The sequence below is a fragment of the Eschrichtius robustus genome, chromosome 9 (assembly GCF_028021215.1).
Source record: "Eschrichtius robustus isolate mEscRob2 chromosome 9, mEscRob2.pri, whole genome shotgun sequence".
NCBI classification, from domain to species: Eukaryota; Metazoa; Chordata; class Mammalia; order Artiodactyla; family Eschrichtiidae; genus Eschrichtius; species Eschrichtius robustus.
The window spans coordinates 39,353,050-39,370,818 of NC_090832.1; the positions used below are offsets into that span (position 1 = coordinate 39,353,050).

The 17,769-nt window shown below is 36.2% G+C and overlaps 1 protein-coding gene across 1 annotated transcript in view; it reads right to left on the bottom strand.

Moving 5' to 3' along the window:
• CLVS2 (clavesin 2) overlaps nt 1-17,769 on the bottom strand; it is a 63,336-nt gene that overhangs the window by 36,893 nt on the left and 8,674 nt on the right. The window contains exon 2 of the mRNA XM_068551490.1: nt 14,689-14,863. Within this exon, the coding sequence (XP_068407591.1) occupies nt 14,689-14,863 (175 nt within the window). The remainder of the gene's footprint in view (nt 1-14,688; nt 14,864-17,769) is intronic.

Consider the following 17,769-nt stretch of genomic DNA (forward strand, 5'->3'; position numbering starts at 1 on the left):
CTCAATAGATATTGGTGGGCTGAAGTCATGAACAAATGAATTACATCACATTAGTTTTTCAATTGGCCATTTTCCATGATTTGTTCTCTGACTTAAAATACTCATTGATTCTCCAGTCTTCATAAAATACAGTTTAAATTCAAAGTCCATCCCACTTTGACCTCAACCTATCAGATTTCTCCAGTGTATCTTTCTTGCCTACCTTACATCAACTCGTCACATGAGACTGCCTAGACTTATAACGTATCCAAAATGCAATGTATGAATTTTCGCTCTATACTTAGCTGCACTGTTTCCCTCCCTATGCATCTCTATATACCAAATCATGCCATCTTTGAAGACATGCTCAATCTTTAACTCTTACATAAAACATTTATAGCATTTTAGTCCACACACCACAACTCCTTCTTCTGAACTATTAAACAATTTCTGTCTGTAAAAATTTATTTTGCCATTTATAGAACCAATTTTAATAATATAAGGATACGACTGGTAGGCAGAAATAAGATGTACTGTTTAAAAGCATGATTGTCTTTATAAGGTGTAATTTATGTCCACTTTCTGTCTTTTACTTAATTCATCGATGGCTATCTTATTCAGCTTTGCATAAAAATGTTTTTAAATGGGGCTTATTGATGGCTGTTTAACAATTCAACTTCCTTCTTTTCTCCTACCAAACACTGGTTAGTTCATATCTGGTATATTAGCATAATATTTTGGATTATATATCAGCCTGGTAGCTTCATAAAACATGCTTTTTAAAGCATGTCTGATCTTTAACTCGGAAGCATATTTACATTTCCACTGACTCTGTTTTCCTAGGTCTTACTGTAAATTTCCTTTGTGGTTCCCAAATGTGACCCATCACAGCTATATGTGTTAGCACTGCATAATTTTCTTAAGATGAGCAGCTAGCTGCAGCTGCCTGATTCTATTAATTTTCTCATCAGACTATGTTAATATCACTTTAAAATAGAAGCTAACCTTTTTAACACGGCACATTGTATACTTATTTGTTAAATAATTTGCTTTATTTTCTACTGTATATCATGACTACTTGAAATAAAATTTTTATGATAAAAATACTATGTTCCCAATGGTAAAATGTGTAAAATGCAGAAAGTAGGAAAAGGAAAATTTCTCCACAGTCCTACAACTCTCATATAATCATTGCTTACATTCCAATGCATTTTCTTCTCCTCTTTGTTTAACATATTATCAACATAAATGTGATCATATTTTCATACATTCGTTTCTATCACACACACTTAAGATTATTAATAATCATTGCCCATATTATCACAAACTCTTTGCAAACATTATTCCTAGCAGTTGAAAGATCATCCATCATAGAAACATCCTGGTGCTGCAGGGTTCTTTCTCACAAGGATCTATATTCTCCTTCAGCTCATGGATTCTGAGTCTGAGAACTATCTCAGGTCAGGAAACTAAGCGTAATATTCTAACTTTATATTTGGATATCTGCCTTCATTCCTTTTCTCTTTTTTTTCATTTAATATTTTAAGCAACATTTATTGTCTTCTTATCTTTCTTTCCCATAGGAACACCATGTTTAATAACCATATCCATAGCTCCCTTAGGGCCAGGCCCTTATGATTGCCACTCCGACCTTGCCACTCATTATAATAACTGCACCCAACATACTTCTGGTGTTTAAATGCCATCACCTAGCCAGCAGTATTTCTGAATCCTGTCATCCCCATTGTTCAGGAAATCCTTTCACTGAGTTTCTCTAATGTACCAGGTCTCTTTACCATAGTCCTTTTGATTACTACTTCCCCTGCAGCTTTCGCATGTCTTAGATATTGCACTCTCCAGTGTATGTTCTCCCATGAGTATCCCACCCTATTTCACCACTATGAAAGTTTTAAGAATTGCAGGTCTATAACATGCTTTTAGTCCACCCAGGACCAATGATATGATCCTCCTTGCCAGCCAATTGGTGAGTTATTTAGCAGAACTGTTATCTTGCCATTGAGGAAGTTTTCATCTAGTTGAAAACAGTGAGGAGAGATATGTATATTAATCATGTAAATACAAGTCTCTTCATGTATTTCAACAGAAAATATTTGTGATATTCCCAAGAGTGAAAATCCCCAAAGTCTTACATCCTAGGAACAAACCAATGAGTTCCACATGTTATAAATCACAATACTTTTTATAATCACATTTAACCATTATCGTACAACTTGGAAGAACAAATGTAGTGACTATAAACTTCAAAGAGAAAATTACCCACTTAATTTCTTAAAAGATGCATTATTTTCAGAAAAAGGGGGTGGGAGACTTTCTTCCCACCTAATTTTAGTTGGTGAGTTTTGCATGATCTGCCAAGTTAGGTTGATTAATTATATTATATAACCACTGTATTTTGTTCTAAAGACGTAATCTTCTTGTTACATAGTTTATTTATATTATCTTCTCCAGCATGGGGCAGGGAAGAAGTGCATGGGCAGGACTGACAGTAACCAAGTGACCTCTCTGACTAGGTATCATGCCAATCTCTTTCATATATGTTATCTTGTTTAATCCTCAAAATAACTCCAGGTGGAAGGTATCACTCCCATTTTATATGCGGTAACAATGACCGCGATCAGTTAAGTAGTCTGTCTAAAGTTGAAATCTGGATGTGGTTGAGACAAGACTTAAGCCCAGGAATGCTTGCCTCTAAAGTCTGACCTATTCTAGCACTTGTCAGGTGACAGACAATTCTGCTCTCAACTATATCCTATATAATTTTTGTCCAAATACCTCTTTATGAAGAAAGCATATAATCAAACCATGACTTTCCTAGCAGTTTTCATGGGTGAAAGAAGACAATCTCCTTCCTCCTTACATGGCCTTATGATGAAACACAAGTCACAGTGTCATTTCTCTTACCCTCTACCCAACTTAGGAATGTTTTTGTGTTTTTAAAATTAGGATATAAATAACTTGTGGGAAGATTCCAAGAATAAAGGAAAGAGAGGCGATAGTTCTAATTCCAATGCCGATACATGAGTTTCCAGTAAACAATTCCAAGAAAACAGGAGCTAAATAATAAAAGGAAAGCCTTAAAAGTAAAACCTTGGACCACGTGAAAAATGTAGCCTTGACTCAAACATAGAAACTATGAGACTCAGGGAAAATGAAGGAAACCTCTACTTCTGTGAGTACTGTGACCTATTCTAAGAGGTAGAGGGGCTTACTGTAAAGGCAGTGATGACAAGAGAAAACCAGAACTGCAAAGAGGAAAAGACAAAGCTCAGCGATGGAATTTCTGGGAGCTCTCCGTGGTGCTGCTCAATTCAGCCTAAGCCTACTTTGATGGTTTCTATGCAACATTGAAGTCACATTAGCTCTTTTCTGAGTTAAGGCACTTTCCAGATCCAAATATCTATGAAACTAGAAAACAGCCTGTTATGATTTACAGCAGAGTGGTTTACCCTCCTTTCACTGAATAAATTATAGCTCTAAGTTTAGCATATAGTAGTAACCCATTATGATGCTGATTATCTACTCCCTGTTGAGACAGTAGGCCTCAAATACCACTAAATGTAGTTTCTTTACCAGTTCTGTTGCAACCCATCATTGTCTTATGTGGGGTAGAATGTGCTTTTCTTAGCCATCTTAGGAGAGACAATGGTCTGACTGGTAGCATCTTTTTGAGGTTTTCTTTTAAAACCAAGTGATAAAATTGTCTATCTGCCTGAATTTCCTCCTACTTGAAAATAAACCTGGTTTTCTAAGCTTTAGAGTCTTAGTTCATAATGATTTGCAAAGAATTATGGGTATAACTCTTGGAATATTTTTGGGTTTTTGGAAATAAATTTACTCCATATTTAATCCTAGAAGAATATCTCTGGGGATTTAAAGAACATAATAATAAAAGCTATTACTACATAGAAGAAGAAGAATTTCTCCCTTAGATCATTATCTATAGATAAAAATGATGGCTCATGACCCTCATTTCTATCGTCTTGTGGTCATAAACTAGAAAATGGTTGGCTTTAAGGAGTTAAGGAGCTTCCAAGTCAATAAGGCAGACTGAATAAGCACAATTTCCTCACCTTCCTCCACAAATTTAAATGACAGTAAACAGTACAAACTATAATAAATTTACAACAACACTGAAAACTAAGTGAGGCAGAGTAACTTTATTAAAGCAGATATTTGATAAAATTTTAGAAGATGAAAAATACATGTGGTTCTAACTTCCACTTCCAGAAAGACAGAATAATCAAATCATACTTTTCCCTATTCTTCTCATTAAGTATAACTAAAAAACCTGGGCAGTATACATAAAACAAACATAAGAAGACTATAAATGGTGAAAAGAAAAAGGCAGACCAGCTAGAGACTTTGGGACCCAAGGAATAAAATACTGGCACATTCCCTGGGCTTGATTTTGCCTCAGGTATCCCCGATTTATAGCTCAGGAAACTGGCAACTGGAAATGGTCACAGACAAAAGAGCCCTAACTAAAGCTTGCTCTCACTGGCCAAAGGACCAGGAAAGACGCATACTAGCAACACACAAAATGTTTAGGCAATAACTACTCTACTCCAGCCAAGCACTAGAGGAAAAGAAAAAAACAAAAACAAAAACATGTGACCTCACTCCCAACCACACCAGCTAAGGATGAAAGCACCCTCATCAAGCTGTGATGAGGTATCCCAGCCCCCACCAGGGTCATGTAAGAGAAGACTGAGTATGTAGCCAGGAGTTTCATCCCTATTATATCGATGTTAATATCCTGGTTGTGAGATTGCACAATATTTTTGCAAGATGTTACCATTGAGGAAAACATATATGAGATCTTTCCGCACTGTTTCTTACAACTGCACGTGAATCTACATTAATTTCAAAATAAAAATGAAAAGTTTAATTAAAAAACATGTGATCCAGAAACATTATGTTACACAGAGGATTAAGACCACAGATACAATGTCCACGCGATAGTAATACCAGAAAAGGGATCAGAGAAAAATTGAAAGGAAAGAATAACAAAAATGTTTCTGTTTCTAACTGAAGGATTCATTAAGGTGTGGTAGACACAAGAAGATCTTCTCCCAGATGCATGCTTGTAAATGCCAAAGATGAAAAAAGATCCTAAAATCCTTTACAGGTACCTACAAAGTAACAAAAATTTGTCTGAATCCAGGCTTCTTATCAGAAATAATGGATGCCTAACAACTATAAAATAATGATTTCAAAGTACTGAGGGAAATTATTTTGAATCTATATTTATATATCTAGACAAAACTATTAACCGATGTGAAAAAATAAACACACTTTAGAGAATGCAAGTGTTCTGCAACTTTACCTCCCTCGTACTCCTTCAGGTGGAAAAAAAAGAAATATATATATATATATATATATATATATACATATGTAAACAAAACAAAAAAGAGAGAAAAGAATTCAAGGACTTGAGGAAAGGAAATCTAAGACACAGCAAATATTACACAAGAATGAAATCTGAAAGTTTTCTATAATGACAGCTCTAATACAGACCTAATAAACAAGAGGAAAAAGTCATAACAGGAAATAAAGAGCTCCTAGAATACCTTCAAGAGGAAAGTGGATTCCTTATAGTACACAATATGATTGAAAAACTAGGTACTGATAGTATAACTTTTACTTTATTAATTTATGTACTAAAATTATATTGACTTTTTGCATGTTTTCACTAGATGACTAAACAATAAGTAAAACCTCAACTGGTTTTTAAAGCACTTGATAGATATTGACAAAATGGTGAAAGCTGGTGGACTCTACATCCTAAAATTTGACATTGATTTCAGTCTTTAAGCCTATGCAACAAGACTTTACAGTGAAATCCTTTCAGTGTTTCAGCAGCTAGTATTCTTTTTTGGGGAGTTTCTCAAGGTAGGTAATCTCGAATTTTTTTAAAAGTCATATTCTCATTTTATGAAAATTAAATCCCCAATTCAGAGGATTTCTAACTTTCAAGGTAAAGCAACAAAAATATCACTATTTAAGATTACGTCTTACATGTAGTCTTAAGACGCAAGAAGAATGATTTACTATTTTTCTCCTTTTAAAGTCGGGATCTTAGGAGCGCTGAACTGATTGAATCACAGCTGTGTTACCTTTGTGATGGGGATATAGCTATAGTGACCCATGTACATAGAAATTGCCAGCACCCCTACCTAGGCAAAGCTAGTCGGGTACAGAGATTGCAATAAGTACACAGAATGGATTGTAGGAAAACTGCATTTATTTCTTTGTGCTTGAATGTCGGAATAAAACTTTCTTGAAACACTGTCTAATTATCACCTCTTCCTTTCAGAGAACATAAGCAAACATGCTATAAAGAGCTGATAGAAGAGTCATCATAGGTATTTTAGGCAATCAGCATTGTGAAGGAGAAGACGAGGTGTCCACCATTCCTCTTCTTCCTAGAATCACAGACTACATTTCTTCATCTCCTTTATAGTTATGGGTGTCGACTTGACTGAGTTTTCTAGCCAACAGAATTCAAATTCAAATAAACAATGTACACTGTTTGCAGGTTTGGCCCATAGACATGTATCATATGTGATGCTCCATGCTTTTTCACCTTATAGGGAAATGTAATGAAACTGACCAAAGTGACCCGGGAAGCCACACATAGAAAACGGCAGGGCAACAAAGTGGAAGGAACGTGGGTTACTGACTCGCTAGGAGAAGCACCAAAGCTTGATCAAAGCACCCTATTTGATTTCACCGTGCGATGGTTGAGCAAATGCACACATTTTCGTTTGTTTGTTACAGCAGCTATCATTACCTTATATAACTACCTCACACTCACCCACATCTTAAAATTCCAACTGACTGAGGCCTGTCAAAATGCAGTTGACCTCAAGCCATAGAAACACACTATTTTAAATTGTGCATCAAATAGAAGCCCAGGACTAATACAAGGGGGCATTCCTCTTATGAGTTTATTGTGACTTCTCCAATTGCTGATATGAAGAAAATTAAGCCCATTAAAAACAAATCCTCAGAATAGTTGAAATGAAGAATAAAGAGTATTTTAATTTCCAGATCAATCTTAACAGAATATAACAAGAGTGCTACTCATGGATGGGACAGAAGAATCACTCACCTCCAAGATTCTGGCAATATGGTACCAGAATTTTAAAACTTAAGAAAACAAAAATGACACCTTAATTTGAGATTTCAAAAGATTTTGATTTAGATGTCCAGGAGGTTACATTTATGAAGGTGAAATGACTAAACATTTGAAAGATAAGCATGTCAGTTTTATCAACATCTGTAGGAAAATCTGATAGCACTGGGGTCTTAAACTAATTTTTTCCAGTTTTATCAAGGCATGATTGACAAAAATTGGATATATTTAAGGTATACAGCATGATATTTTGGTATACACATACATTGTAAAATAATTGCCACAATCAGGCTAACATATCTATCACTTCACATAATTATCTTTTTTTATGTGTGTGTGTGGTTAAAAACAGTTGAGATCTACTCTCTTAGCAAATTTCAAGTATACAACACATTGTTATTAACTATAGTCACCATTCTGTCCATTAGGTCTCCAGGATTTATTCATCTTATCACTGAAATGTTGTACCCTTTGACCAGCATCTCCCCATTTCCCCAACCTCCTGACCCCTGGTAACCACCATTCTCCTCCCTGTTACTATGAATTTGACGTTTTAGATCCCACATGCAAGTGAGATCATGCAGTACTTGTCTCTCAGTGCCTGGCTTACTTTACTTAGCATAATGTCCTCAACGTTCATCTGTATTGTTGCAAACAGCAGGATTCCTTTCTTTTTTAAGGTTGTATCTAAACTAATTTTTTTAAGATAAATGAATGTTCACATTTTGCCATTTTGATTTGAAGAGAGTGAAAAAAATGAAGTTCTACCGGGAGAGAATATATCAAGATGCATTTACATTGCTAATAAAAAGAATAAGAGAGAACTTGCAGTTACTCATTTTTTTTGTTCTCCAGTTAAGGACTTGTCTTAACATAGCCAATAAAATGAAATGTAGAATAGCTCATATGGCTGTTCAGTTTTTCATTATAGGTAGTTACTTTCTATCCATTTATCATTATCTCAATGACTCAAACAGAAAGAGTGTTTGCTTCCTTCCCTTTTGTTGCTTAAATTATTTGGCTACTAGAAGAAAAATGATAGCTAGTCTCCTTTTCAGTGGTTGAGAGTGTACAGGTATTAAATTGTATGGATAATTACTGATACTCCTTACTTTAATTCAGTAAGTGTATGTTAAGTAAGCCTAGAGCACTCATCTCTATTTTTTTTTCAAGGTTGACAGCTACTTCCTATAACTAGACATTTTAAATGGATTTAGCTGCTAATCAAAAAAAAAAAAAAAGCAATTTTAATGCAAGAAAAAATAGTGAGATATAGGCACATACACATGTATGTAGGTACATGTATGTGTTATGTGTATGTGTATATATGTACATATATATGCAGAATTAACCTGGCCTGTTAGCAAAGTTTATATAATCCTTAGCCTGCTTGCTGAACTGAATATTATATATAGCTTTTACATGTCTATTGTCAGATTTTAAAAAGACTTCCAACGTCCTACTTCTGGGGACTAAACCTCTCAGCCAAGCCACATTCTCATACCATGAAATCAAGCAACTTTAGGGTTTTCACTCATTTTGTTTTAGGTTAAGAAACAACTGAAAGGAAGCACACTTAGCTCAGACAGCTATGCGTGTGATGAACAAAATGTCACTTTTTTTTTTTTACACAGTGCCCTTGTCACTGTTTCTCAACATGGTTCTGACTGTGCACACAAAATGTGGAAATAAATGCTCCCACCTCCAGGCTGTCTGAATAAATACAGTTCATGAGTCCGTGTGTTCATTATCAAGAAGACAGGTATTGTTTCAGACCTCTACCATCAATGCACCATCATGCTGCCTTAAATTTACAAGGCAGCTTGCATGCAAGAGGTTTCTGCTATTGCCAGAAGCATTATAAGCCTGAAAACTATTGGTAGGTTAACAACCATTGCAAAAAACACTGTTGCAAAGCAGAGTCCTTTTGTCTTATTATGAAAGCCTAATTTGCTCAATATCCCACTGACTTCCTTTTTTAATATTCTCAATAACTGTCCTACATACACACACACACACACACACACATACACACACACGCACGTACACACACATGTGCAATTTCAAAGCTAGCAGGAACTGTGGGTAAGATCGGGAAGACTGAATAAGCTAACGCTAGACTGAAGTTAATGGCGCTCCTCACCCGCTAGCCCTGGACAGGGATATTCCAAGTCATTAGCATGGCCTTTGTTTTTGGCAAGATCCCCTAGGTAGCACTGGGCTTCCAAACAGTCAGAGCCAGAACTTGTAGTGGCAGCACTTTCTGCCTTCCACATGAATGACCAGAGTTCTCAGAGCTAGCAGATTGGTGGCTGCTAGTAACACTGGACCTTTGAGTCAAAAGAAAGGGCCAGCATTAAGTACTGTGAATTGATAACATATTCTTTATTCTTTCACAAGTCCTATTTATTAAGAGCTCTTACAATATCTGGCACTGATTTAGGCACTTTTTGATGGCCCTACATCTGAGTCTTAGGTAGCAATTCAAAGAGCTATTCAATTCTCTGTTACAGCCAAACCCCTTGTCAGCAAGCTACCTCTTGAATACATTATGTACTTTTCAGCACATGGAGTTTGGGGATTCCTGTGAGATTGTGAAAGCAACAGCACAGAGACTCAGCAGAACAGAGCTAAGGGGGAATAACAGGTAAATACATCCAAAGGGCAACAAACAACAGAGGTAGGGTCAGGATATGTTTTAAAAAATCACAAATAAGAGATTCTGGATTCGTAAGAGAGTTTGAGTTTTTCACTACCAAAGAGTTTTAAGAATGGTAATATTTTATAAGAAAAATATTAAAATAGAGCAACAGCAACCAAAAAATATTAAAAGCACACTGCTTCATTATAAATTCAGTCTAAGCTGTTCCAAGTATTTCCAAACATTTCATGTTTTAATTGGCTTCCCAGGCAGATATCTTAAGAGTCAACAAGTCACATCCACTTAATCTTGTATTGATTTTCTAAGATGCTTCCTGTTACTACCCTAATCAATTACATTCTTGTAAGGTGCAAGACAATTTTCTCTTTCTCTTTTCCTTCCGACTAAGAATGAATACTTTATTTCCACAGAAAATATCTGATGTTGCCTCTTAACTGTCAAGGAGCCGCATTGTGTTGGTAAAAAATCTTTTATGCCTTTCATTTAAAAAAAATGTTTGAAGATTCTGCAAAGAGAAAGCGTACAGAATTGCCTTGGATTGGTATAATGAGTGGCTTACCAACTTGTGGTTGTGAGGATAAAAGTTCTCTTTGGCTAGCAGAAAAGTGCCTTGCCCTTGTCCTTCATCACAGGGAACTGGGAGTTTGGTAGTCACTCAAAGAGACCACTCACTGGGAAGAAGAAAATGGTTCTGACACTTGGTGTCCAAAAAAGTGCAAGGTCAGCCATTTGTGACTATTTTAGTACTGGACTATCCCAACAAAGAAATTTCACCTGTACTGAAATGTGAGGATTTTGGGCATGGGGGAGGAAAGTTACTTTAACCTGAGGCTACCCATTTTTTCTTAGGCACAGCCCTGGAAACAACAGAAACAACAAGGGGGCATGGGAGGCACAAACTATTGGATGTAAAATAGGCTCAAGGATGTATTGTACAACACAGGGAGTATAGCCAATATTTTGTGATAACTGTAAATGGAAAGTAACCTTTAAAATTGTATAATTTTTTTAATTAACAAAAAACCAGAAACAACAAGATTCAGGGAAGACATTCATTCTTTGGAATCAGACAACCTGGACTCAAGCCTTGAGGTCAGTTGAGAAAATTCAGGTAAGTGTCTGAAACTCCCTGAAGTTTCATTATCTGTCCTACAAAATGGGATCAATATAAGTACCTCCAGGGTAGTCTGGGTGTCCTCTATATCTAACCACTCTCCTTTGATCCAAGTCAATTCTTCTACCCAGCAGATCTTTCCGAAGAAGAAGAGTGACCAGGTCACTTTCCTGTCCCAAGTGTCCCCATGTCTGGAGTACACAGGTCAAACCACACAGCATGCCTTCCTCCAGCCCATAGGGCCAGGTCTCAGCCTGCCTTTCCCAGATCACCTCTGGTCATTTGTTGCAATTCATTTCTCACTCTAGCCATATCGAAACTGATTTATCACATACTTTCAATGCTTTATAGCTAGCTGTCTGTTTGTTCAAGTCACCTCCCCCAAAGTTTCCCTGCCCAAAATGCCCTTCCTGTCCTTATTCCCTTAGCAAACTCTTGCTCCTCCCTCAAGGTCAAAGCTATCTCCACAATCACCACCTTTCCAACTGTGCCTGGAGTTTCTCCCAAAAGAAACAAAGGTTAATTTTCACCAGGTGAAAAAAATCTCATTTTTTGTTTGGCTTCCAACAAGAAAAAAATATATTATTTGGCATCTAACATGAAAATATCTAGATGCTATTTAACCAGAAAGTGAAGTGATTTTTTAAAAATGGAATCTGTGTATCTATAGTCTGAGCACTAAAAGCAAAATATGGTATTTTTCAGATTCCCAAAGTCAATCATCTTTAAGTCTTCACCACCCAGGTAGTCACTGAATTGTGAGAAAACCAGCACACATCCAAAAAAAATGCCACTTGAAAAATGAGCTTACCCACATCAATTACTTTGATCATTAATATCACCTGCTAAGTGCAAGGTGTATTATTTCTAATGCAATACTTTAAAATTGGTGTAAATGAAGACTGACAGCCAAACAAGTTAAGTAATTTGCCCAAATATTGGATATGTGGCAGGGCTGCCATCCAAACCCAGGTCTGTCTGCCTCTATAGCCCGTTTCCATCCTTCAACAGTGTCTCTCTGTTGGCCTTCTACTGTGATCACAGGTGGATCTTACAGCAATGGTCTCTGTGTTTTTATCCAAAGTATAAGGTGCTATCTCTAGCTGGGTCACTTAAAATACTTGAGGAAAACGGGGATTGGTGTATGCAGGTAGACAGGTTATACAGTCACCTCTGTATAAAGGAAGAGAGATGGGCCCTCCTCAAAACACAGTTACATCCCTTAATAATACACATCATTAAATTAAGTTTCCTCCCTGGCACTAGACCCACTGGTAGCTTTCCTTACTTTTGGTTTAATCCCCTAGGATATTTTTTTGTTTGCCTAAATAAAAGTAACATATTATAGCAGAATGATAGTGTGATATAAATTATCACTGAGGTATTAAAAATATTCTCACCTCTTAATTTCCCTGACTGGGTTAATTGGAAGGGGTTTATTATTGTGGTTTAGTGGTGGTCTTAGTGATGGCGGTAGTTGTGTTTAACAATCTAAAATTGTGCATATGTGTCTTTACTTCAAACGCTTTACGGTTTCATGTTAATCTCAAAAAAAAAGTTTATTCATGCTCTGTGTGAAACATATCAATACACAATAATATTTCTCACATAGTAAGTGCAAAATAAAAGAGTCTTCATTAGAAAAGTCAGAAAATGTTACTTCAGTGTGAAAGTCAATATGAAATCACACCTGTCACAATGGAACATTTTTAGCACATCTTATATTCCTATTCAGAATCACCATTGTTTATAGATATCGATATAGACATAGACACAGATATAGACATAGATATAGAGCATTTAAGAATTAATTTGAACTAGAGAATAAATGAGTTTAAAAGTTAGTAACGTGTCAAATTTATTCTCAGGAGGAGCTCCCTTCTTTTAAGTGGCTTCCCGATGGGCAACGAGGAGGAATCAACCCTGCTTACTCAGTCTGGGTCCTGGGAGCGAGGAAAGGGGCTTGGGACCGTGGTGGGGAATAGAGACAAGGCAGTTCAGCAGAGGTCCCTGCAGGGAGGGGGACCATTTCCCTCTCTAACACAAGCACAGAGGTTTAATCTGGCTGTAGCTGCTGTTGGGCTGACCCTCAGCACTTAAAAAAGTCCTGATCGGAGCCATGGGTAATGGGGAAGTTCCCCAACATGTCCAAGTGGTCAGTTTTTTCCTCCACCGAGGACTTACCATATTACTATTAAATGACTCCATAAAGTGTGTAAATTAGCAAACAGCAAGATATTGAGTCTATCCTTGAGGTGTTTGTTGTTTTCAATTTTTTGGAAATAATATGAGGTCTCCAGCTCTTCATATGCTGAAGGCCTAGACGACCCCTAATGCCAGTTAAATTGGGATCACGATTATAAAAGGCTAGGTTACCATTCTGCGTTAAGTAATATGGTTGGTGGTAACCAATTTTCTCTATAAAGTGAAGAACACTTTACACGCTTGATGGCAGGAGGGCAGAATTAGGACTGATTCTACATGATACACACATTTCCAAACACTGTGTTTCCCCATGCCCTCCCAACGCTTATTAACTGTCTCTATGGAGTTAAAAAGAAAGGGTAGTTCAAGATAAGGTAGGAGCAAGGCTGACTCACCAAGAGCAAGTCAGGAAATCTGCATCAGGGAAAGCCTATCAGAGAAAAGAATCAGTGTGTCTTATTCACTCCAGAGGCAAAACCCAAACTGTGAATTCAATTTGGTTAAGATGTCCTGCTACTTGGAGAAGTGACCTTTTTTTAGCAGGCCATCATTCTTCAATTTAGGTGCCTATAGACACAGTCAGAAATTACTGTGAAGCAGAGATCTAGACAATTCTGGTTGTTCTAGTTAAAAAAAAAAAAAATCTAGCATCCTGGACTACTGAATGACAACAATAAAATTAGTTATTTTGTGATATTTTCAGTGATAAACGTTACAAAAACTAACTGCTGCTAACTTCTAAAAAGCAAGTTGAACATACTGAGAATAAATACTGAATAACACCACTTAAGAATTAATTTACAAATCTTTTTAAGAATTTAAATTTTATTCCATAAACATTATATATAAAGTAGCATAAAGCAAAGCAGAGAGCAGAAAAAAGACACCTTAAAACTTAAAAAGAAATCGTCGATATTAAGTTTATAACATGCCACTAAATAATAACTGATTTTCCATTTTATAATTCCCAACCAGTTAAATGTCATTCATTGGAAGATACACCATTCCTCTGTCAACTCCACATCATGGCCCTTCCACAATAAAAAAAAAAAAAAAAAAGAGCAGAAAAAACCCCAATTAAGTCTAAAGAAGTAATTCAAAACAGTGATTCCATATCTTAGATACCAAAAAACATATGATTGATTGGCTTTCCAACAGTTGTTGGGCAACTAAATGGAACCATGAAGCAAACATTTAGCTAATTAACAACTATACACAGAAAAGGAAAGAAAAACAAACAAACAAAAGCCTAGATAGCTAATAATTAAGATCCAGAAGATGTTGCTTGTTCTGATTATCAAGCTAAAAATCCCAGATCATCACTGGCACTTATGTTTAGACATAGTGAGGGCTTAGTGCCAAGTATCACAAGCTTCCATTCAGTAAAAGGCCCACATCTTCTAGCTTTTCTTCTATGATCCTTTGTCCAGTTAGTGTTTTAGTGTTTGTGCTTGAAAACTAGTTTTTTAAATGTGCTTTTATTATTCCTTAAGTAAGATCTTCTGTTGTTCTATCACAGGTAAGCCAAACATGGGAGACTGAGAAACTGGGTAATTTGTAAATCATTACCTGAAGGCCTTCGATAGCCAAGCGCAGCATGCTTGGTGTAAGTTTAGAGGCTTGCTTGAAGGTGAAGTTACTCCAGTCTATGATCAAAACAAATCCATTCACTTGAAGCTCAGGATCTTCAATCATGGCTTCTAAAGAAAGTAAGATGGCACGCAAAATATCCACCAGTGTGTACCTATCAGCAACAGAAAAGTGCTGCATTAAATCTGACAACCACTTTTGTAGAAGCTATAGAAAGTTGTGAAGCATACTAAAAATTCCCTTTCAAAATACATCAGGAATCTTAAGGAAATGATTTTGTTTAAAAATCTTTTAAGATGAAGTTTACTTTATTCGCTATACTCAGGGGACATATTAGAATTTAACATGCATTCTACCAAAACAAATTCCAATGCTTTTGAAAACATTACAATTTGTTTCATATTTTAAAATCTTTTCCTTTCCTTCTAGGCCTTCCTATGAGTTTATAAAAATCTCATCTCAACAACCCTAAAAACTAGGCATGGTACTTTTAAATAGCTCAAGAATGCTCTCAGTACTGACGTTTCATATCTTCACATGTGGAAAATTTGAGAATGAGATTTGAAGGAGTTTCATCAATAAACAACACTATATGTAAACAGTTATGATTGAAAGTGTCAACAGATTTTAATTGTACTGAGTTTATATCATAAAGATAAAAGAAAAGAAAAGAAAAAGGAAAGGTGGGATGGACAGAAAGAAAGGGAAATCAATGAAAATAAAAGGGAAAATGTACCTGTCTGTTACGACATAGGCCATCCAAATTTAGGGGTCAAGACTTTATCTTTTTCTACCTTGCAACGTAGCACAGTGCCTGGCACACTGTAAAAACACAATAAATGCTCTTTACTTTCTTCTAAAATGGAACTAGACTAGAGTGCAAAGACACTAATTGTACATTAAGACACTGCCTCAACGAAGGCAGCAGAAGTAAGAAGAAAAGAAGCCAAATTTGAGAAGTATTTTAGAGGTAAACTTTTTAAAATTTAATAATTAAATGTGAGGGCTAAGATTGAGGGAAGAGTATAAGATGGCACACAGATTCTAGCTTCATTCTGATTAAATGGTAAAAATCTTTCATCAAAATCAATAATGCGAAAAGAGGATACAGTTGAGGATGGCTGGAAATGTGGAATTTGGAATAGTATCCGTTGTACTTGAGAAACATGTAGTATACGCAGAAAGATATATCAAGTAAACATTTGAAAAAGTAAATTCCAAACTCAGGAGAGAGCTCAAGATTGAAAATTCCAGAAACAAAAGCATACCAATCCTACGTTCAAGGAAGTGAAGGAGGTAATGCAATCTGAGCTGAGAAGAAAATGAGATAATTATTCTAAGAGGGAATCCCAGCATTTCAAGAGGGATTAGTACATTTATGGAAGATGTTAACAATTTTCCATTTTTAGCAGCCTGCATTTCAAGTTTACTTTTCTGCTCAGACATTCAGGTGGAGGTATCTGGGAAAAGCGAGAGAAAGAAATCCTGACCTCAGGGAAGAGGTGGTGTGGGGAGGGGGGTGGATGAGGAGTGGAAATCATTGGGATTCAGTGGAAGCGATGGGCTCACCAGGAAGATGCCTGAGACTGTGGCACATGTGAGGGAGTAGTTCTATTTTGACTTCTAAAAACATTTGGAGGCGAATGGAGAAAGTGTAGTAGTTCAGAAAGGAAGGAATAATTAACAGTGAAACCTCAGGCAATTTCTCACTTTCTCTGGGCCTCATTTCCTCATCTGTAAAATCAGTAGTTTGGAATAAAATCTCTTTAGGGTCCCAGCATTAGTCAAGCAAAGGGCGTGGTGTCAGAAGACTTCAAGACGGAATCTCTTCCTGTCCCTCATTAGCTGTGTGGTCCTGGACATGTCAATGATTTATCATTCTGAGGCTTAGTTCCCTTAAATGAGAGTATCTATGATTATCTCACTGCATCTCACTGGCAGTGGCAAGGTGGGAGGAGGGGGTATGGGAAGGGAAGTCAAAGGCATGATTCAGGTGAAAGCATTTGCACAATGCTAGGTATATAGCATGTGTTCAGTAAATGTTGGTTGGAATACACACATAGCACACTTTTTATTGTAATGGTAACCACAGACATAGGGCACTAGGCAGGGTATAATCAGAACTAAAGAATATTTGCTTGTAAATTTTACTTAAAAATTAACGATAATCTTTAGATAGCTTACTACTACTGTGAAAGGCAAGGATCAAGAGATTATTTTTAAATCTCTGGAAAGTATACAGGGTATTTATAGGCCTAAGGCTATGGCATCCCAAAATACTACATAAGCACATGAGTAAAATTTTTTGTAGCGCTCTGTTACTTGTCTTTAAATCTGTGAACTATGAATGACTGAATACCTTTATCTGTCACTTCATGGCTGGCTCATCTCCTTTTTAAACATAATGGCCTAACACAGTACTGTGACCAAAAGCCTATAAACCTACACAGACTGGAAAGTTGGAGCAGGAAGGCTATAGTTCTGGTTAAAATTTAGATCTACCCCCTCTAAAAAAGTATTCACTTTAATTTCCGAAGTTCATAATAATATCACAGTTAAGAAAATTAAAAATTAGAACAATCCAATTTAGAACTTCCCCCCATTATGATCATTCTTACATTTCCTATAAGAATCACAAATAGCATTAATACCAAAACAGCCTCAAGTAAAAGTGGAATCTGAAATCGGCTTTGGAAGAATGATGCACTGTATGTATTAAGAATAAACCATGGCACCAGTAGGGCTGAAAACAAGAGGCAATTTTTTTTAACTAACACATTTAAAGTTTGGTTTTTCCAAAACTGTGTCAAATCAAGAGAGAAACTTATATACATATCATTATTCCAAAGGAAAGGAAATAAGGCAAATCCCAGGATCGTCAATAGAGAAAAGCAGGTTTGCAAAGTTTTCAAGAGTAAATCTAACCAATGGTTTTTTAATTTAATATCTTCTTCCAAAAAGAGAATTAAGTGATCTTTATATAAATTATACTAATGTATAAGTTTAATAAAAGAAACATAAAAACATCCTAGCTAACTGAATTCAAAAGGCAGGTCAAAA